The sequence below is a fragment of the Piliocolobus tephrosceles genome, chromosome 10 (assembly GCF_002776525.5).
Source record: "Piliocolobus tephrosceles isolate RC106 chromosome 10, ASM277652v3, whole genome shotgun sequence".
NCBI lineage: Eukaryota > Metazoa > Chordata > Mammalia > Primates > Cercopithecidae > Piliocolobus > Piliocolobus tephrosceles.
In genome coordinates this window covers 37,231,955-37,255,272 of record NC_045443.1, presented here as the reverse complement: position 1 = coordinate 37,255,272, position 23,318 = coordinate 37,231,955, and the positions used below count along the sequence as shown (strand labels likewise).

Sequence of the window (23,318 nt, the reverse complement as noted above, 5' to 3'; positions counted from 1 at the left end):
GGTGTCTGTAAGATTTAAGTAAGTCAATATATGTGAAAACATTTGTCCATTTTATACTGTATATAGCTGTTTTCTGATGATCGTTTTTACCTTTGTTAAAACAGATTAAGATAACTTATACATGATATTATATAATGGTTAATGACTGCTTCATATGTTTACATCATAAATAATATTGTATTAAATATATCCAGTAGAAACTAAGATATAAGAATGGCTTTATCTACTAATATTTTATCCTATTAATTACATTTTTCAGGCATTTTTTGGCTTATTTTCTGAGAAGTATTTAAATATAAATAAATAAATTGATTGGTAATGTATCTCTTTAGTCATTTGAAACAAGTTAAGTCTTATGATACACAAACATTGTTTAGCAAGGGATCTGCAACACCCACTGCATAGCTTACATATTTCCTCAACAAGTCAGCTTTGAACAAATGAGTTATAGACATGCCCTACTTGCAAATTCTAGAAAAGAAGACTTTTTAAAAACCCATGTGTAGAGGTTTTAGGAAGAAAACTGATTTCTGAATTTTTAAACAATTCAGAAGGCAGTGTTACTTATTAAATTGTTCTTAGAAATGGGGAAAGCTGTTCATTAAGGTTCTAGATCTCTGTTCAATAAAGAACACATGGGAAAATATGCTAACACTTTAAACCACAATGATTTCTAATACTAAAGACAGTGGGGTTTTGCAAAAGATTGCAAAAAAAGAATTCTAGTTTGAAATTTGAATAATCTGCTAATCTAAGATAACCTTTTAATGCCCAACAGCATATTATATTATTCGTGGCAGAGAAGAATTTATTGAACTCTTAAATATTTGTATTATGGGAAAATCATATAACCAATTAATGATTTGCAAAAATAACTAGCATATTATTTTGTAATTATTTATTACTTTTAGCCTATATTGAATTATGTTAGCTTGTTGTATAAGTTATTTTGTATGGAAAAATGCAGAACTTAGACAATGAAATTGTAACTAAATGAGCAAATGTAGTTACAATACTAAATGTAACCCTAAGAAGCCCTTAACTCAAAAACAACAGTTATGGACCAACCATGAGATAGTGTTAGAGGGTCACTATTACTTTTTTTTTCTAATTTAACTCCATTATGGTTTTATCAAGTAACATTCCAGTGATTTCTAAATTGGCCATGGGACAATGTCAGATTTAACATGCTGCACTAGTTTAGTTTAATAATGGAAAATATCTAAACTATCAGATCATTTTTATTATCTGTAATTTGAGGTAATGCACTAATTGATACCCCCATAGTGCATAAATACTGAATAACAAAGCATGCAATGGCAACATCTTTAATGGATTCACAGAATATTTAAATAACAGTGCTGTAAGTTTCAAGCAGGAAAGATTTTCAACGGAACGAATGCCCTACTAGGCTTTTATAAACAAGTTTCTACATTGACTCCCATTTTTGTGACCTTTTAGCACTTTGCTAATCTCACCTGGTATATTTGAAGAGCCTGTGGTGGTACCACTGCTGGACCGCCCAGATATAATTTCACCTCCACTAGTTGTACCACCTGGTGTTCCAGGTGTACCTGTGGCAACGGCAGAAATGGAAAGGACACATGCACAGAATTTCTTAAGCTATGAGATAACCAATTCTCACTTAAATTAACTTTCACCTAAAAATTACAGAAATCTTCAGTTTTCTGTATCGATAAAAATAATGATCCTTTCCACATTTAAAAAACGTACTTTGACGTACACTATTCATTATTTCTTTGACTCCTCATCCCAAGCTCACAAAGTAGATCACTTTGACCCACATTTTACAGATAAGAAAACAGAGGTTACAGAGGTTAAGTGATTTACTTGCTTAACAGCATGACATTGATTCTGAGGAACAGTATTACATGAACATCCCATATTGCCCCTTGACAAGTGCTGGGTCCCCCATTTTACCTACCTGGTTTGCTGCCAGAGATTGTCACTGCTGTGGCTGAGGCTGCATCGATGTGTTTACTCACAGGGCTACTGGTAGTTGAAGCAGCAGATACTGTCGGGGTCCCTGGTTATCAACAACAATGGTTCAGGCTCACTGCTGCAAATGTACTGGTCCCTACTCTATGCTGATAGCACAGAACTGAGATTTCTAAAGTATAGTGGATTAACGGCATCTTCTCTATGCTTTCCCTTTGTTCTGACATTTAATGTCAGTTATAGCCTGACCAATAGTCCACATCACACACTGCTGAGGAAGGTAGGATTGAGAACTGTTAAGGAGTCATGTCCAGACTTGCCTGATTTTCCAAAACTGGTGGCCCCAATGCCTGCTTCCCCAGGGGTGCTGGTACCTGGAGCTCCAGGAGTTGCTGCTCCAGGTGATACCACAGGTGTGCCTGAGACTTTCAGAGAAAACAAGAGTTAAACCTGATGTAAATGACGAGTTGATGGGTGCTGACAAGTTGATGGGCGCTAACGAGTTGATGGGTGCAGCACACCAACATGGTATAAGTATACATATGTAACAAACCTGCACGTTATGCACATGTACCCTAGAACTTAAAGTATAATAAAATAAAATAAAATAAAATAAAATAAAAAGAAACTCACTTTAATTCAATCACTGTGACCTGAAACAACTTGGAAAACTCTTCCAGCATATTTATACTCATAATATTTACACAGTTTAGTGATATTAGGACTTCTTGCTCAGGAAGGGTATACATGTTAATCTGATAAGGCACTATCACACCATCACAATCCTTATTTGCCTCTGACACTGAATGTGCCTCTTTCTAGAATTACCTACAAGTTATAATTCCAGAGTAAATTCTTCTCCAAACTGCACCATTTACCCATTGCTATATTCCTTAACTTTTTGCTTTTTTCATGTGTTTAAATATTACTTTCTTCTAAAAAATTCTAAGTTTTGTAAGTATAAGAGCATCTTCTGATACCTAACACATTACTAAGCTCTCAATAAATATTGTCTCGTCAAAATACAATTGTTTGTGTTAAGGTAGGCAGATAGCCAGAAACGAGCAGGCAAGGGAACCCCCTGGGAAAACAAGTCCTGGAGATGCTGTTACCTCATAGTCAGTGCCACCCGTTGACAGGCAGCAAAAAGACAACAGCTACACTGGCTACTTCTGGCCTTGTGGTTGAGCTCCTCTTGCCTTGAAGGGGACTTACCAGGCCCTAGCTGGAGATAATCAGGTTAGGGACTTTCCCTACTGACGAGCACACACACTCCTCCAAAAAATTGTCCTGGAGTAGACTTTTGCTCATTATAATAGTAAAAAGCACATCCCTGGGTGTAGATTTTAAATGCTAATGAGACATGCAATGTGTGTACTAGCATGTGCAACAACAGAGCATGGGCGTCGAAAGATACATCTTGAAACATGCATGCAAGTAACACCCCCCTCACGCCCCTTCGTGAATAATCAGGTAAGATTCTCATAAAAGCGGTCCCCCAGCACTAGCTGCTGCTGGCTCATTCTTTCAAGCAGTCCACTCTGTCTTGCATTTCAGAGTGTATTACATATTTAAATACACCCTGCTACTACTATTTTTTCAATCCTACCAGCTCAGAACTGTTTTCCACTCCTCTCTAAGAATGTACTTCATCAGGATTCCCATACTTTCCGGTAACATTTGCATTTGTCTATTTACAAGTACTAAATTCTTCATAATCTCTTGATAAATTAAATTTTGATATCAGAGCTCACACTTCTGCTAATTAAACATAACTTTAGATATAAATAATATTTCAAATGCTACTTCACGGGAGGCTAAAGTGGTTGCAGTATCTGATCTTCCAAATGTATCCAATTTGAAAAATAACAAGGTTCTGCCTATAGATTGCTGCAAATGCTTTTTGACAAAAGTCCATTATTAAACTTATTATTGCTAGAATTTTCCTCATTCTCTTATAATTAACTTGTTTTTTAAAAACTCACTTTGACTTGCACTCATTATATATAAGACCTTTGTGTTTGACCATTGCTCTGACAATAAGATGTGCTTTGTCTTACCTGCTGTGTTTCCAGGACCAGTGGCCCTAGTACCTGATGTTCCAGCTGTGTTTCCACTGCCTGCTCTGGTGGTGGCTTCCACGGACCCTTCTGTTGAACCTGGTCAACATACAAAGGCAGCTAGAATTACATTAATTTCCAAAGTTTCTAGGAAATTAAGGCAACTGTTAAATATTCTTAGACATCCCCATTATTTATCCTTTTGTCTGAGTATTTCAATAGCTTTGTTTCTGATCAATGCAATTGATTTGAATGAATAAGCTTCTGTGATTATTTAGCTATTTACTCAATACGAAATCCCAACTCACTGCCTGGCATCCCAGTCATTCTTCCTGCCAGTGTAGTCAATTCACCCGATATTCTGGTTGTTTCTGTTTTGTTTTGTTTTGCTTTGCTTTGTTTTGTTTTGAAGAAGAGGGAGGATGAGGAGGAAGAGAAGGAGGAGAAAGAGGAGGATAAAAGTAATATGAAAAAATTGTTAAACTCAACTTCATTATTTATGAATGATGTTTCTATGGCTACTTCCACCACCCAAATTCATGTCTTCCTTCCTCCTACCTAAAATATTGCAACTGTTTCCTCTTTACCCAATTAACTGGTCAATATTCTTCATCACAAATACCTTCTCTGCTTAAGAATATGGAATGTAGTAATTCTTCAACATTAATGTGTGTAAGAATCATCTGGTGAGCCTGTTAAAAATGAAAATTCCCTATCTCTCCCAGCAGAAATTCTAATTCTATTTTATAACATTGAAAAGGTTGGTCTTGTATTGCAATTAAACTCTCATATTCATTTTCAGTTTGCAGAGCATCCAGAGGATAAAAGAATAAGTTAATTGACATCATGGATAAGAGCTAAATTTAGAATTTCTAGAAAGGGATATAAGAACTTGATTCGTTGCAGGTTCATCATTTTGGGCAGGAATAATTTCTAGGATCACAAAAGGAGACACATAACATCAAGTCCCCACTATCAGTGATGCTATGTTTGATCACTAGGTTTAGGTGGTGACAGCCAGAACTCTCCAGTATAAAGCATTTTTCGATTCTGCAATTAGCAAGTAATCTGTTGGGTGATACTTTGACATCAGGCAAACATCCAAGTCCTAGTCATCCTTTCACCCAATGTTTTCAGCATTTATTTATGCTCCTTGTCTATTTTATTCAGGGTTTCAAAACAGTGATTTTTCCAATTGTGTCTTTTTTCAACATTTATTAGTTGGAATTTTTCTTTAAATAGATTTCTCTGATCAACTGGAACTATTTGAATATCTTGATCCATAGTTTCTAATAAAAATACATGATAGTTGATTAATTTTTCTCTTTAATTACCAATCTTCAGAATAAGGACTTGACATGATAGTCACCACCAACATTATCAAATGTTGCTGTGGTGGTTTCTTTTTATTAATTATCATTGGGGGTATGTATGTTTCAATATTATCAACAGGTCTCAATCTATTACAAATAATTATTTTTTCAGTGCTCAAAATTCTCCAAATTTGGTCAAGAACTCATGCAGTTTAGCACCTTTGTCATTTAGGTAGAGCTCCCTTGGTCCTTGAATGCTTCCTCATTTTCTAACTCAAGAAGTCCCAAGCTGACCTTGTACTTTTCTTGTCCAAGACCTGGAATTAACCATTTCTCCAAGCAAGAGTGAACACAGAAATGTATGAGTGCAAACTAGCTGACAAGGGGTGCACACTACTGTTAGGGTACCACTGCTTTTAGGCCATTTCAGTGGCCAGAGGTGGAAGATATAAATATTAGTAAATATATAGATAATAAATATACATTGGAAGACATATATTTCCATATGCTAGAAGTATATATATTTATACCTATATTTAGGTATATCACACGTATTTGTGATGTTTGTATATATTTCTAGTATATGAAAATATACACTTTCTATATATATCATATATTTAGATTTATATAAATGATATAGAGATCATAAGTTTATATTTCCCACTCAAATGGAACATTACAGAAATTGACTTAATTATTTGATTTCTTTTTTTTTTTTTTTTTTTTTGAGACAGGATCTCACTCCTTCTCCCAAGCTGGAGTGCAGTGGTGCAATCACTGCTCATTACAGCCTCGACTTCTGGGCTCAGGTGATTCTCCACTTCAACCTCCCAAGTAGGTAGGATACAGGCATGTGCCACCATGTGTAGTTAATCTTTTGTATTTTTTATTTTGTAGAGATGGGGGTCTCACTATGTTGCCCAGGCTGCTCTTAAGCTCCAGGGCTCAAGCAGTCTGCTGGCCTCAGCCTCCCAAAGTACTGGGATCACAGGCGTGAGCACTTTGTCCAGCCCTGATTTAATTATTGTATTTCTTTTCTCTTACATTTAAAATCTTGATTTCTAATAACATTTATATAACTACTAATTGTTTTATTCTGTAATATATAAAAAACCATTTCAAAGTGAGAACACTCATGTAACTACTGAGAAGAAAATTACTGAATGAAGTTTAAAATTTCCTAGCAGTCTTTTTGCCATTAAAATACATGACACTAGCATATACTGTCTGATTACTGTGTTTTAAAGTCGTGTGAAATAATTATTTTCTCCATGTGATTATAATTTGATATTCAATTAGATTCACTTGTTTTGGTTGGTTTTCAGTTTTAGGGTTTGCTTTTTTTATTTTGATTTAATTGTGTTTTTAAAAATACATATGACATTTTCCTTTTTGAAAGCCAAAATTGTATTTAAAAGAACACTCTGAGAACTCAAAATTCTACTGTTTTGGTTTATTCCCTATAAGTAATGACTTTCACTAGTTTTTAGTTTATCTTCTGTGTTTTTAGTATGCATATTTTCATATGTATGTATAATGCATATCCTTCCAAAACATATATACATATATGTACACACACATACACATACCCCTCTTTTTTCATAAAGGTATAAATGGTATATACAATTCTGATTTCTTTTTTTCCTTTACAATAAGTTCTGGAAATAACTAGATCAGTACATAGAGATCTTTCTCGCTCTTCTATTAGGATGGCCTAGTGCTGCTTTTTGTCATCTTTTATTCAATGTGTATTTGATGAGTTGTTTCCAGGCTCTTTCTATTTAAAAAAATGCCAGTATGAAAAGCTTATATATGTTATTTTATACTTTGGTTGTCTAGCTTCAGGAGCACTAAAAGTGGGATTTCTGGGTCAAAGGATAAACAAGTCTGTAATTCTGTTAGATTTTACCAAGTTACCCTCATTGGAGCTGTAACATTTTGTGCTCCCACCAGCAATGCGCAGAGCACCACCTGTTTCTTTCCAGAACTGTCAACAGGGCTGTTGTCACACTTTTGGATTTCTGCCAATCTAAAAAGTGGGAAATGGTATCTCAGTGTAGTTTTGATTTACATTTTTCTTGTGTGAAGTTGATCATTTTCTCAAAGGTTTAAGAATCACTTATAGTTTTTGTTCTCTGTAATTGAATTCACATCTTCTATTATTCTAGTTTTTGATTTGCTTTATGCACTTTTTCCCTTTGCTGATTTTGCTTGGCAATAAATCACAGCCATGAGTATGATTCTATATTGAGTCTTGTGAGTCCTTCTTGCGAGTCCCAAAACTTGAAGGGGTCTTGTGCACACTGATACATATTGCCTTTCCATTTGGTCAAAACTGCTTTTGTGTCTTTAAGGAGAGTTTTAAAGTTTTCTTCATGTAAGTTTTATCTGGTTTGGATTATTCCAAGGTAATTTATCTTATTTGTTGTTTACATAAATTGGACTTTTCTCTTCAAATATATATTTTAACTTGTTATTTGTATTTACGTAGACTATTAATTTTTATAGATTAATCTTGTGTCTTGGTACCTTATTAAATTATCTTACTGCTTATAGTTTTTCCATTGATTCTCTAGGATTCTGCAGGTACACTATTATGCCATCTGTAAATAGAAATAGTTTAATATTTTCTGTTTCAAATTCTATGCTTTCAATTCCTACATAATCCAATTATTAATAACTTCAGAAAATATTAAATAGTAGTATGATTGTCTCCTTATCTTGTTCCTGAAGTTAGTGGAATAAGTTTAGAAATTCCTTATTAAGATGCTACATGTGTGGCTGAGGTATATGTACTTTACATTTATTTATTTATTTATTTATTTATTTATTTATTTATTTATTTATTTTTGTGAGACGGAGTCTTGCTCTGTTGCCCAGGCTGGAGTGCAGTGGTGCGATCTCAGCTCACTGCAACCTCCGCCTCCCAGGTTCAAGCAATTCTCCTGCCTCAGCCTCCTGAGGGATTACAGGCAGCTGCCACCACACCTAGCGAATTTTCATATTTTTAGTAGAGACGGGGTTTTGCCATGTTGGCCAGGCTGGTTTCAAACTCCTGACCTTGGGTGATCTGCCTGCCTCGGCCTTCCAAAGTGCTTACAGGCATGAGCCACCAAGTCTGGCCCTGTTTTAAGGAAATATCCATTCATTCCTATTATTTTAAGTAGTCTTTTATTCCCATCAGAAATGATTATTCAATGTTTATCAAATATCATTTTAGCTTCTGTGAGTTGTTTTCTTCCCCTTAGATCTACTATTAATATTATGAATTACATTAAAAGATGCCTTAATTTTGAAAAAGTCACTAAAAATCCGTATTAATAAAAATAATCGAGCATTAGTTTCTTCCTGATAGCTCATTTTTCCTTTTTTGTAAACTGATGCTTCTTGTACTTAGCTCATGAGATTTAAACAATTCGCTTGACTACTTACTACCTGTTATCTATGAGTAAAGCGAGTCCAATTGTTTTTCCGAATACTTTGCAGAATTGACTCTTCAGGATTAATTCTTCCAATGTATATGGTAGGTTCTTTCACTACATAGATTTAGGGATTTTTTCTAAATTAAGACTATTTTTCCTTATTTATAATTTTAAATATTAGCTCTGTTTCATTGCTTTTTCTTCTCCAGATATGGCAATAATATATCTTCGATATTTTTGTTTGTTCCCTAAAACTATATCCTTCTCCAGCCCGTTATACCTTTTTTGAAAGTGTCTGCAATATTTCAGGGGTAGGGTACCTCTTCTCCATTCTATCCTCTAATAGCCTTCCTGTATTTTCAGTTTTATTTATTCTCAATGGAGCAATTTGCTATATGGTCTTTTGAGATAATTTTTCTTTTTCTTCCATTTTCTCCTGGGTTTTCACCAATTCCAATTTAACATTCCTGCTGTTTATCTGTTTCCACTCTTAATTTTTAATCTGTAATTTTGATGTCCCTTTGTAGCTGCAGTTGTTTCCTTAGTTGTGTTTGTTTGTTTGTTTGTTTGTTTTTGGTTTTTTTTTCTTTTTTTTTTTTTTTTTTTTTTTTTTTTGAGACAAAGTCTCACTCTGTCGCCCAGGTTGGAGTGCACTGACGCGATCTCCGCTCACAGCAAGCTCCGCCGCCTCCTGGGTTAACGCCATTCGCCTGCCTCAGCCTCCATAGAAGCTGGGACTACAGGCGCTCGCCATCACGCCCGGCTAATTTTTTTGTATTTTCAGTAGAGACGGGGTTTCACCGTGTTGGCCAGGATGGTCTCGATCTCTTGACCTCGTGATCCGCCCGCCTCGGCCTCCCAAAGTGCTGGGATTACAGGCCTGAGCCACCGCGCCTGGCCAGTTGTTTTATGTTAATGTTATGTTTTTGTATTCTTTTGCTTCATGACTAGATTTTTACAATTTGCTTGCTACTGCTGCAAAGGTTTTGAAAATGTATACAAAGGAATAACTGTGTATCGATATTGGAATTTCTTTTTTTTTTTTCTTTATTGTTATTTTTTTCAATGTTTTGTGGGCCAGTAATAGCAGGAGATTCTATGCAGGGGGCAGCAGAGAGGCTTCCATATGCTTCCCAGATTCCTCAGATAAAGGGCTCCCCTCTTATGTTCTTACGGTGAGGGAGCTTTGTTTATAAGTGGCACTTTTTCCTTGTCTGTCTTCTGATGCTTTCATTATTATCCTGTTTTATTGAGACCTTTATTTTTCCATACTTATTTTTTTCCTTTGACACCCAGGTTCCAAGGGTTTCTCCCCCTTCCAAAGATTTCCATGCACTTTCCAGTACTCTTTCAACTCCATTCATGAGGGCTCTCTGACCTGCCAGGTCCCAGATTTTCTCTCAGCATTTTCCACTCAAGTTGGGGATCTTTCCTTTTGAGGCTCAACTCTACTTGATTGAACCACTAGAATCACAGTATTCTACCACTATTAGGATCTCTCTATACTGCTCTATTTTCTATGATGCCCTTACCTATATCTCAGCCCCACAGTGAGCCTCAGAGCCATCATTCCCAGTTTTTGGAGTCTGGCTCGTCTCTGTCTCCACTAAACACCGTAAGTGTGGGCTCTGTTTTGATCTTTATGATTTGAAGAAAGAGGTACCTACAGACTCCAATTTATGCAGCCACGATTTTCCTGTTTTTGTTTTTGTTTTTTTTTCCATTGGTTTCTTGAGCTTAAATCCTATTCGAGTCTACTAGTGTCAGTGCAAATTAAGGATCAGGTTGATACTATGACTAATTAAATTACATTCTGCTTGTGATAAAAGGATTTTTGGTGTGTTTGAATATTTAACAAGGTCATCAGATATTTACAACAGAGATACAATATTTAAGAAATTCGGTTAAGGAAGGTTATTCACTGATTCAGCTGTGAACAACTTACTCACTTGCTTCATTTCCAGAGACGAATTTAGGATGAACTATGTGTAATAAATGGTGCTCTCAAGTCCTTCTACTTGAAGACTATAATCATTTATATTGAGAACATGTGTGTAGTAGGTCATATCTGCTTGGCTATATATTATAAAAGAGTGATATATCACTTTGATTTTGCAATCTCTTAACAGACTGCCTCTGATGTGCATCACATTCTGTTTTAATGCTTATTCAATAGTTAACCTATATTTTATTCTGTACTACTTTTGTGCAGGGGGTTCTGGATTTGAAGAATATTTTGTTTTTAATCCTCCTTCACCAAAACCTGAATAACTGCTTTTTATTCCCTTGCAGTTGGATAGATTCTTAAAATTTCACTCAGCTTCCTTGTATTTTGAGTTTTTGTTCAAGTTGGGGCATATAGACATAGCTTGTAGTGCACTGATTATAATATATTCTTTTCAAAATAGAATAATTCCGTTGTTTTAAACAAATTAATCAGTCACTTTACTAGAGTTGACTCTCAAGTCTTACTCCAATGCGTGTTATTGAACAATTCCACCACTTTGATTATCTTTTGCCTTGCATGATTTTGCTTTGTGTGTATTATAAATATTAATTTCTTTTGCTCAGAAATGAAGTTCTATGAGAACAAATGCCTTACTCTACTCCTCTTTTATGTTGTCTGTATCCCCCAGGATGATATTGAACACACAACAAATATTTCTTGATTTATTTCTGATCTTCTGCAGTTTTGACATTACACAAATAATAATTAAATTCCCCAGGCAACCTTGTCTCTGACAAAATTTTAAGTAAAAAAATTACACTTCTACTGTCTAGATTTATTCTAATTATGCTCTTTCCATACCCGATGCTCCAGAAGTGTTTTCACCAGCAGCTCCAGTGGTGGCTACATTTCCCCCTTCAGTTGTTCCTAATTGAAAAGAGCAACAGTGCTCAGTCTGCATCAGAGTTTTCAAAATCACGAAATAAAAATACAGGACACCCAAGTCAATATGAATCCCAGACAATCAACACTGTGTTTTGATTATTGCATGGGACATACTCATCTTAAAAAAAAAAAAAAAAATTGTTCCTGATTTGTGTGAAATTCAAATTAACTGGTATCCTGTATTTTCTCTGGCAAGCCTAGTCTACATAAATGGTTATAATGAAGTACTCTTTGAACAAATTTCAGGATTTCTTTAAAGAGGTAGGGGGTCTACTTAAACTATCCATGATCATTTGATGTAAAATTAGATCCCTTCTAAATTTGCTTAAATTTATAAGAATTTGAGGTTCCAACGAGGTTTGTGACTCACCACCACTAAAGTGACCAGGTGAGCCTGGGCTTGGCTTAGTGAGTTTCCCAGGTAAGCTGGAACCAGTGAAAGATGTTCTCGCTGTGATTTCACTGTCAGATCCAGCGGTAGATCCGAGAGACTGTCCTGTTCCACCTGGCAAACACAGTGTTGGGAGAGCACATACATTATTGTGACAACCCAGTGCCATAGCAGTTTTGAAGGAAATATTTGGAGAAAACCTAAATTAAAACTTTTCTTGAAAATGTTAATAACTTATATACCTTTCTATCTTCTGTTGGATACTTAGTGAAACTTGCAGAGGTCTGATGAAAGATTGTCCTTTTCACCAAAAGCCATGGCCTCGGAATGACATCCTCTACTCACCTGACACGCCTTCAGATGATGTCGCTTCACTGCTTGTGGCTCTAGGTTTTCCACCTACTGAGGGTCCAGTAGTTCCTTTCAAAATAGACAGTAAATATGTATCGTGATCTTTGATTTAGCAGAACAGAGGGTGCTACTCTCTGCTTTCAAAATATCTTTTGTTTACACTTCTTCATTTCCAGGAATGGTTCACTCTTTCCAAAAATTCATTATGAGAATCATATACGATTGTTGGCATCCCTGAGAGTGCTTATTTACTTCTTCCTTGTAAATAAGCTTGTTTATTATTTACTTGTTTAATATTCAGATATTTGAACCTAGTGGTTCTCAACCCAGATTGCATGTGGGACCCGTGAGACTTTTTAAAAATACTTAATGCCTGGTCCCTTCTTCCAGGGACAGATTCAATTAGTCTGTGATGGATTCTTCAATATGTATTTTCAAACATTTATCTAGTTGATTCTAATTTGTAGTTAGGATTGCAAACTATGACCCTAGCCCCACTCCAGACTCACAGACTCAGAAGTTCCAGAACAGGAACCTCTGTCTGAATCTGTATGGCCGATTACTACCTGCAATACCGGTGGTCAGTAACTGGGCTTCCTAACTCCAGTTCTTTTCATTCTTTACAGCAGTGCTAAATAAAGAAAATGTGGAGATCCACACGCTCCATTTTACTCCTGCATACTCACTGACTTTTCCCTTTTACTTACCTGATTTGCTGCTTTCAGAGGTTGTGACTGAGGCTTCAGGGCTGGCAGTGGTGGAACCTGCAGAAACTCCTGTGCTTCCTGAAACCAAGAGAGGAGCAGGTATATATGTTATTACTTCTGTTACTATGACTACTTGGAAGGTTCCAGAAAAAGGAAGTGAAAGAAACTATCCCTCCAACTTTCCTCAGCCCTGCATTCTAATACTAGCTCTAGCCTGAATTTACAGAGCATCACTTAGTGTAGGAGGTATGGTTGGGAACTTCTGAGACATTATGTCCAGCCTGGTCAATCTTACCAGAAACTGCCCAGTCATGGTGGCTCATGCCTGTAATCCCAGCACTTTTGGAGGCAGATCGCCTGAGGTCAGGAGTTTGAGACCAGCCTGGCAAACATGGCAAAACCCTGTCTCTACTAAAAATACAAAAGTTAACCAGGCCTGGTGGTGGTTGCCTGTAATCCCAGCTACTCGGGAGTCTGAAGCAGGAAAATCACTTGAACCCGGGAGGCAGAGGTAGCAGTGAGCTGAGATCGCACCACTACACTCCAGTCTGGGCAACAAGAATGAAACTCCATCTCAAAAAAAAAAAAAAAAAAATGCTCTACACATAAACCAACTCATTTACTCTTATTAAATTCCTCTGAAACAAGTCATATTATTACTCTTATTTATTAGATGTGATTAAATGACTTGCTCCAGGTCACCAAGTTGGTCGACAGCGGATCCAGGAGCCAAATTCAAGCAGTCTAACTACAGTTAATACTCTAACCTGTGTTTCTCAAACAATCTGTAGCAAAAGATCAATTTTGTAAAATTTCCAATCTATGCTAGATTAATACTTTGAAAAAGGCCATAAAATAGAGAAATGAAATTTTTAAAAGTAAAACCTTACAAAACACAAGTCTTTATTTAATAGACATAAAAATCCTCCTGTAAAATTGCTATGTTTTTAAATGTTTACTCTCTATTTCAGTTCTTAATACATCAAAAACTGGTAACAGTCTGGCTAGTATCCGTCTGTCGACCAAACTTTGAGTAGGCCTGCTCAAAATCCTTATACATACTGCCTCATAACCAAAAGAGATAGCTGATTGACTTATCATCATTATCCAAGTAATTTCCATGCAGTTTTTAAGAAATGTAAACAAACGGTCATCACTCTAAAATTTAAGTATACTGACCTGATTGGAACGAACCAGTTTCTTTTTTTTTTTTTTTTTTTTTTTTTTTTTGAGACGGAGTCTCGCTCTGTCGCCCAGGCTGGAGTGCAGTGGCGCGATCTCGGCTCACTGCAAGCTCCGCCTCCCGGGTTTATGCCATTCTCCTGCCTCAGCCTCCCGAGCAGCTGGGACTACAGGCGCCCACCACCTCGCCCGGCTAGTTTTTTGTATTTTTTTAGTAGAGACGGGGTTTCACCGTGTTCGCCAGGATGGTCTCGATCTCCTGACCTCGTGATCCGCCCGTCTCGGCCTCCCAAAGTGCTGGGATTACAGGCTTGAGCCACCGTGCCCGGCCATTAACCCAGTATGTATGTAAAGAATTTTGATTTATCTTAAAAGCAATCAGAACAATTGAAGACTTGTAAGTAGTGGAGTGACATGATGATAGTTGAGATTTTGGAAGTCCATTCTGCCATGGTAGTGACTGCAGCGTAGATTGGGAGGGAAGTGAGGAAGGAGTGGAAATGTTAGAGCAGTAGTTTTCCACTTTGATGAGCATCAGATGCATGGGCTTGCTAGTAAAATGCTGGGCTCCACTCCAACAGCTTCTGATTTTAGGCAGGTGGGCCCAGACATTTTCATTTCTAACAAGTTCCCAGAAGATGCTGATGCTGCTGGTCCAGAAACCACACTTTAAACACCATTGTGTTGGAGGAAGGTGAGCAAGGTGTAGGCTAGATGGAAAATGTTTAACACCTGAACAAAAGCAGAGGCAAATTGATGCAGAGAAGAAACTTAAGAGATACTTAAAATTAGTAGCTGATAGCATGGTGGACAGGGGTGAACTTATGCTTTTTTGTTTTCTATCAAAATGATATCTCCTTAAGGAAACCAACAGTAGTTAAAATTCAGTCAATGATGTGTAGGGCAAGCATATTCTCATTGGCTTTTGTTGGATCTACATTTTTATACACACACAGAGCTGTGGAGCTAGCTATTCCACACCAGACTTAGGATTATGTGTTCTAATCCTGCCTCTTCCAGCTTGGAGACCTTTTATTATTTTCTCACCTAATGGGAATAACAACAGGTAACTACCATGGTGTAATTGTTGATTAAATTACATACTATATATTTGTAGACAATTCAGAAATATTCCTGTGCCATAGAAACATATCATTAGTATTTTATTAAATATTAATCATTGAATTTTTCCCCAAGGTCATTTAGCTGACTTCAATAGCTCTGACATTTGGCCCTGTTACATAATGTTGTACTCAGGGTAAAGTTGTTGCCAAGTTGAAACAGAGGATTCCTAGTAGAAATAGGCTGTGGAAGAGATAGCATTTGACTCATTTATTTGTCTCACCTGTTCTGAAGTCTCACCTGTTCTTAAATTTCCATGTTCAGCTCCTGTGGTTATACCTGGTAACACTCCAGTTGTCCCTGACAAAGGTAAAGAAAAAATAAACATCTGGCTAAAAAAATGCATAGGCACCCCCAATTATCAAGGTCATCAGCACATATAATTTTAACATTATACTTTAAGGAAGCAACTTGTGAAAAGACTAAAGATACGACATTTCAATTACACATAAGGAATAATCACCTAGCTCTAATACTTTTATTTTGCAAAAATTGTTCTGAGTAACATCTCCTAAAATGAGTTTCTTAGCTGAGGCTGGTATACTTTGTTCTGAATTTAATTTACCTGCCACGCCTGCAGCACCAGTGACGGTGGGGCTCACTACTTCTGTCGTGCCTGCATTTCCAGATGTTGAGATGATGGGAACTGAAGTTTCAGTAATGCCTGAGAAAAACATAAAATAAACATCTCATCTAAAGTCTATTAGGACTTTATCACCATGGAGTGAGTTAACTGTTTAATCAATTTTACCGTAGAAAATAGAATCAATAAAGCCAGTGACTTTCTGCCTAGAGTTTGCTAAGAATTTGTTTTAATATCATTGCCTTTTTTTCCTTTTTACAAATATAGCTTTCTGCATCTTGAACCGAGCCACACTAGGTCTTCATGTATTTTTCTAAAAAAGTGTTTTAAAATAAGCAGAACCTACATCCACTGTGGAGAAAAGTTTGGAGGTTCCTCAGGAAACTAAAAATTGAGCTACTGTATGATCCAGCAATCCCACTGCTGAGCATATACCCAAAAGAAAGAAAATCAGTGTATCAAAGAGATATCTGCACTCCTACATTTGTGACAGCACTGTTTACAATAGTTAAGATCTGGAAGCAAGCTAAGTGTCCAGCAACAGATGAATGGATAAACAATACACGAAATGGAGTACTATTCAGCCATAAAAAAGAATGGGATCCAGTCATTTGCAAAAACATGGACGGAATGGGAGATCATTATGTTAAGTGAAATAAGCCAGGCACAGAAAGACAAACATCACATGTTCTTCTTTTGTGGGATCTAAAAAAATCAGATCCATTGAACTCATGAACATAGAATGTAAAAGGATGGTTAGCAGAGCTAGGAAGGGTAGTCAGGGGTGGGGGAGAGGTGGGGATGGTTAATGGGTATAAAAACATTTAAAAGAATAAATAATACCTGCTATTTGATAGCACAGTGGGGTGAGATTATTTAGAACACAAAGGGTAAATGCTTGAAGGGATGGATCCCCCATTCTCCACGATGTGCTTATTTCACATTGCATGCCTGTATCAAAACATCTCATGTATGCCATATATGTATATATCTACTATGTATCCACATTTTAAAAAATAATTTTTAAAATTTAAAAATAAAATAAAATAAGCAGATCCTTATGCCCTAATCACTGTGGCCTGGGGCTGATAATAACAATAAAGAAACACTATCATGAAATAGTTAATTGCTACTTTTAGGCTTAGAACAGCTAAGAGAGCTGTTATTAGATGTGCACATGTTTAAACTTTAAACATCTAAGAGAGTAACATATGTTATTAGATGTGCAACCCATAGTCTTTAAAAAAAATTAAAGATATTTACTACTGTTGCAGATATTATGTTAATAGTTAATGATAAAGAAGAAAATCAAACTAGAAACCATGTTTCTATAGCCAGTCAATACAGACTGATCAAAACCAAGTAAAATTCAAGGTTTTTAAAGAAAAATTTAAAGTCAGTGGTAAAAACCTAGTAAACTACTTGTTTGAAATATTTTTTCTAAAGCCAAACTGTCCTATACATTCTTTCTTTAAAACCCAAAGTGACTAATAATTTAAACTATTGAATATTTTTATTTAACATATAAAACCAGGAATTAATATACTAGCCTGTAGTAAAAGGCTCGGTGAGAGGACCTAGAGTAGTTCCTGAAAAGGAAAACAGAAAGGATGTGAATTTTTCCAACCTCAAGGAAAAAACACTAGAGATTGTTCAGCTGTTGTGTAGTTTTCAATACAGAGTAATTTGTAATATATTTAGTGTTTAGAGTTAATAAAAAATTTGTATTTCATTTTTAAAACAGTGACATACATGGTGTACTTTCCAATGTATACATACACACACATACTGAATTCTACTAAATACAAAGTAAATGGAGTGTATATCAACAACGGCAATACATCCTCTGATAAGCAGAGGCCGATTTTGCAGTTTATGGTTTCTTCAACTTTTTTGAGCTTCTGGTTGTCTGCAGCTTGGATATTTTTATATTGGAGGGAAAAGGATAAATATTTTTTAAGATTTATGTTTATGATTTGACATAAAGGTTTTATAAAAATAAATCTGAATTTACCCTAAACAGCTGTTGTGGATTATCAGTGAACTCCTGAAGAAAAAGGCCATGTTTTACCTTTGTATTCTCAATGTCTGCCCATTGCTAGGGATGTGATAAAAGCTGTTTTTTTCACAGCTTTACTGAGTACCTGTGCACTTAAAAATAAGCCTTTATTACTTTGGGGTTTTCATAAATAAAAAAATAGTCAGATATTTTCTCTATTTCAATGTTAATTTTCATTGAAAATCCATGGAAATCCACGCTTACTTTATGTAAACAATACCACTTTGCAATTTTATAGTGTTTTGGAACTTCAAAAAAAGGAGAGAAACAAACTTCTCACACAATCTATTTGATCCTCACTCCTCGTCCAGCCACACTTGCCTTTCTATCTTTTCTACCTGCTGTTTGCAGTTCTCTGTACTTGGAACATGGTTCTTTCCGCCTCTTCTCCTACTTGAGCTTTCATTGGTCAGTTCTCAACTCAATCATCTTTTCTTCAGTCCTTCCTGAGCTCCTTGACTGGATTTTAATCCCTTGCCTCTCATCCCAGGCCATTTTAGATACCCCATAGCTCTTGTGTTGATGTAAGTTTCCATTTGTTTTTGTAATTACTTAATTGATATCCACATTCCTGACTAGGCTGTAGGCTTTATAAAGGCAGAAACCATGTCAATTTTAATTCACTTTTGTATCTCCAAGGCCTATAAGAGTGCCTACCACATAATAAGAGCTTGAGAAATATTTGTCCATAGAATGAATGAATGAATGAATGGAGTAAAAATATTTTACCCATTTTCCTATAAAGAATGAGGCTCAGAAAAGTTGAGTGATTTGTTCAAGATCACACTGCTGGTTAGCGACAAAACTAGGACTCAAATGTAAGTCCCCCAGTATCTAGGACTGTGACCCATACTGCTTTTTATGTTATTCTGCCTGTATGTATAACACATCATCTCCTGCAGTTTTCAAGTTTTCTTAATTACCCATTCACCATGTTAATGGAAATACTACAAATTAGACTAGAAATTATAGAACACAATATCAAGTAAAGAATAAAATATCCTGTCTCCCCGAATTACTTTACAGAATGTATATTTAAATAAGTATGGTAACTAGTTTGAGAGAAAATTTTTGTGACAGTTATCAAGAGCTGACAAGGTTTAGTTGAGAAGAATTTTCAAAATTGGCATTACACAGACTCCACCAACTGACCAGCTCAGATCTTGATATCTTTTCTCACTAATGAGCACAATAGTTGGACAATTGAATCAAAATATCTTGCTGATCTAATTGTAAGAATAGCATGGAAAGACTGTTATGCCATGAACCCCAGAGACGATCAAGATCAGAATGATGTGGAAGAATAGATAGACCCTGATATTCCCAAGATTTTGGTGCAGATTCCATTTCCCAGTAGTGATTTAACCTTTATGGAATTCCAGTGATCCAATTTGAACACTTTCAAACTGAAGACAATTGCATTTAATTAAAAGCAGCATTATCATAAGGAATAAAATCAAATCTCCAAAATTTACACATCTAAATAAATATGCTCTAATCAACATGGATTCAAGAACATAGTTGCACAGCATAGGTGGTAGTGCTCTGATCATCACTATTTTTGCCATATGCACAAGAGAACATATTTATAGGCCTTTCCTTATAATTGATGTTGCTGAGATGGCAACATGCTCATGTGCATCTCAAGGACTGATCTTTAATCAGGGTCATAGAATTATTTAAACTAGGCACAGATTGGGGTACAGACCAGTCAGGCTACTATGATATAGCTCCCCTTCCCCATGAATGAACTTCAGAAGATGTAAGTCTGAAATTATTGATACAGCAATAAAAGTAGGGATAAGCCTTTACTAACAGGAATACACGAGAACTCACTTTTCTTCTGGGTTTAATTACCAAAACTGATAGAGACTGTATTCTCATTCTCATTAATTTTGACATCCATAACCATTACAGTTTCAACTGATTTTTCTGTTACTTGCAAATGAACACACATGCTGGAAGTACTTGATACTGTCAATTATTATGCGTCAGCTTCTTTGTGTACGAGACATAAATAGTAATAGGAGGAGCTGCCTTCACCAAAACACTAACTCCACCCTAAAAAATTTTTTCAAGTGGCTTTGTCCGCTTGTGTTTCCCCTCGCTACAAACTTAATATAAAGTCTTTTAATTAATTTTCTAGCTACCACTAAGTTTTTAAATTAATTCTAAGAATCATTTTAATTTTTATAAGGAAAAAATATTTTGGCATTTTTTTCAATGAATTTTATTTTACTTAAAATATATGTCTGAAAGATAAACTTCAGGAGTATCCATAACATTTCCCCTCATAAACAACAAATTCAGTACTGCAGAGTCTACAGCTTTTGCAAAATATCTTATTCTGAAAAAATTTAAAAATTCATAAAATTGGCTTTAATTCAAGAAGCAGTATGTTTCTGATTAGTAATCTATAAAGTATTAAACTCCCCAACTAAAATATAAACTCATTCACCTAGTTAATTATTCCTGATAAAATTCACTAATAATAAAGTTGCCTTTACTGAATACTTCCTATGTATTACACTAAGCTGAACTATCACATTTACTGTTTTCTCAAATCTTTCCATGTAGAGATTATTTTTAGTTCCCACTTCACAGATGAGAACACTAAACCTCAGGCTGCTTGAGGGACTTAAAACAGGGTCAAACTTTAAGGGGAGGGATTCAAATTCTTATTTTTCTAATTCCACATTCCACTATACTCATCTACCTCCCTTTGCCTGATGTGATTTTTTTTTATGATTGATGCTATTTTATAATAAGCACATTGTATAAACAAAATTTATATATAACTTATAGTTGTAACATTCTAAGTTTTTTAATTTTTGGGTAAGTATGCATTTTAACAGATTATATTGTTGTGTAACAGAAACCCACTTTTAAATTATATGTCAGTGTCCCACGTATTCATTCACATGGGGGATTTTTTGTTGTTGTTTTAATATAAACCTACTAAGCAACCTATGATTTTAACATAAGTTCCCATTTGAAATCAGAATCTGTAATTACATGTTGCTTCTTCTATAACTGATGTAAATTAAATTCAACTTCATCCTCTTCTTTAAACATGGAAACACAAGGGCATTAGGACTGGAGTCTAGAAAATATGTTCTGAATTTTAATTATCTCTGCAATTTATTAGCAAGTAACCTTGAATGTATAACTTAACCTCTTTGTGTTTCCATTTACTCATGTGTAAATAGAGGGAAAGATGGCACCACTTCAGGGAATTTTCTGTATCAAATCAGATAATATATGTCATATAGGTAGAGTAGTGCTCAGTAAATATTAGCTCTGTATCAAGACCAGTCAACCTAAAAAGGAAAAGCCCCATAACTGCATAATGTTTCTTCTAAAAGTAGCATGCTTATTAGAATGGTTAGCTAGGCATCTCTCGGGGTATTTTAGCCCTCTGAAAGCATTCGCTGTATGGAAAAGAAGATAGATACAGAAAGCATGTGGAGAAATTAAAGTCTGCACACTGCTTCCCTTTCACTTTAGAGTTTTCTGCAATGTTTTTCTAAACTCCTCAAAAGTACCCTTTACTTCTATGCTATTTACCTCAACAAAAAAGTTAAGGTCTATTCAACAATGAAGTCATACCTTGTCTTCTGTGCAGTACTTGGTCAAAAGTACTTTATCCAGAGAACAAGTTAGTGGCAAAAGCCTGCATCCCCTACCCCACTGCCCCGCCGAGACTCTTTTTTAAATAAATCTTACCTTTGTGTTCAATAATTATAGGTTTTTATGTTAAAATGATTTATTTTTAAGACAAAGCAAAAAGTAAAAGTAGGAAAGTTTTAACCAAGATAATTTATCCCACTTATCATATTGGTTCTGCTCAAAAGCACTAATATATTATCCACAATGAAATGGGTTCCCATGTCCAAGAAACAAATCCTTTCATTTATTATAGATAGTTCATGGAGAGGAAATACATATTTGAAATAAAGTATCTTCTTAGCTATATTATATCTGAAATATAATCTTTTACTTTTCAATCTCTAAGTATCTTTGTTTGATGCATACTATATTTTGAAAGAAACAGAAAAAAACACCCTTTGCTAGTGATGATGTCAAAACACTTATTTTAAAATAAAACAAATATGGGATTCATTGTTCTCATGACTGATCAAGTGAGGCTTACCACCAGAAAACTTAAAAACAAAAATCATTTTGTAGTTAGGGATTCATCACAATTTGAAAATGCCACTTTTAAACCACTAATGTCAGTGAAAGAAATAGGATGCATCTTTCAAGCCTAGAATTTGTGCAAGACAATTGCACTACAAAAGACCTTTATTTTTTAAAAAAAAGAATTCTAAAAGCAAACAATTTAAACTGTTTTGTTTTCACAATGACATAGTGTTTATTGGATGAATTTAGAAAGAAAAAGAGTGTGAAAAGAAAAAATAAGTTGGTGTCTCTTAAAGTAAAATGTTTTATTCTTACATGAAAAATGAAAAATAAAAAATGTGACTTTTTTTCCTTTGGAGCTCCAAAATAAAAATACCAGTAAACCCTTATCTAGCACTTTCTGGGTTTCTTCTGATTACCATCCTCACTTTATATAAATTATTATGATCCTTCAGCCAGAAGAAAATTGGCATATCATCTCTTAGTTGTTAAAATTCAGAAATACCACATTTTATTTTGAATAGTTTGTACTCAGTCCAAGTCCCTAGCACAAGTTGAAGTAGACTATTTATGATTTCCACTTAATTGAATGAACAAAGATGACCAACTGGCATGTGCCAAGCCCTCAAGTCACAGGTTTTAAGGGAAACTAAGTTAATCATTATTTGAATGATTTCTAAGTTCCCATCTGTATAGTGTGATATGGTCATAGCCTCAGAAAAGATAAGGAACTAAGAATTACCTCTAATTCTTACCACTAATCATTATTTTTTAATTGAAATTTGATACATTTAACTAAAATTAAAGTTTTGTATGCTTCAGTTTATCTGGAAAATTAGCACTTCCTCATCTGTTCCAGCAGCAAGATAAGCTACACATACACTATTAATAAATGCTGGGAATATATTATTAATTTGATAATCAATGTTTACTGCACGTTGGGATTACTTGACTAACTTTATTTGAAACACACACATTTTGTGGCACAATTGGAAAATTTTAATATGAGGGAAAAAAATAAATATTTTTATACTTCTTTGTCTCCTGATTTTATAATGATGTTGACTACAGTTTCGGGCTTTCATGGATAACAAGAAAAAGAAAACCAATCCAGACTTCTCTCTAGATCATGC

General features: G+C 35.2%; 1 protein-coding gene across 1 annotated transcript in view; it reads right to left on the bottom strand.

Moving 5' to 3' along the window:
- The window catches only part of MUC19 (mucin 19, oligomeric), a 182,039-nt gene that overhangs the window by 91,374 nt on the left and 67,347 nt on the right, over positions 1 to 23,318 (bottom strand). The window contains 11 exon segments of the mRNA XM_026454629.1: positions 1,479 to 1,574; positions 1,946 to 2,047; positions 2,280 to 2,384; positions 4,020 to 4,118; positions 11,564 to 11,629; positions 12,018 to 12,152; positions 12,384 to 12,458; positions 13,097 to 13,174; positions 15,641 to 15,700; positions 15,966 to 16,064; positions 17,534 to 17,572. Coding sequence (XP_026310414.1) covers positions 1,479 to 1,574; positions 1,946 to 2,047; positions 2,280 to 2,384; positions 4,020 to 4,118; positions 11,564 to 11,629; positions 12,018 to 12,152; positions 12,384 to 12,458; positions 13,097 to 13,174; positions 15,641 to 15,700; positions 15,966 to 16,064; positions 17,534 to 17,572 — 954 coding nt within the window.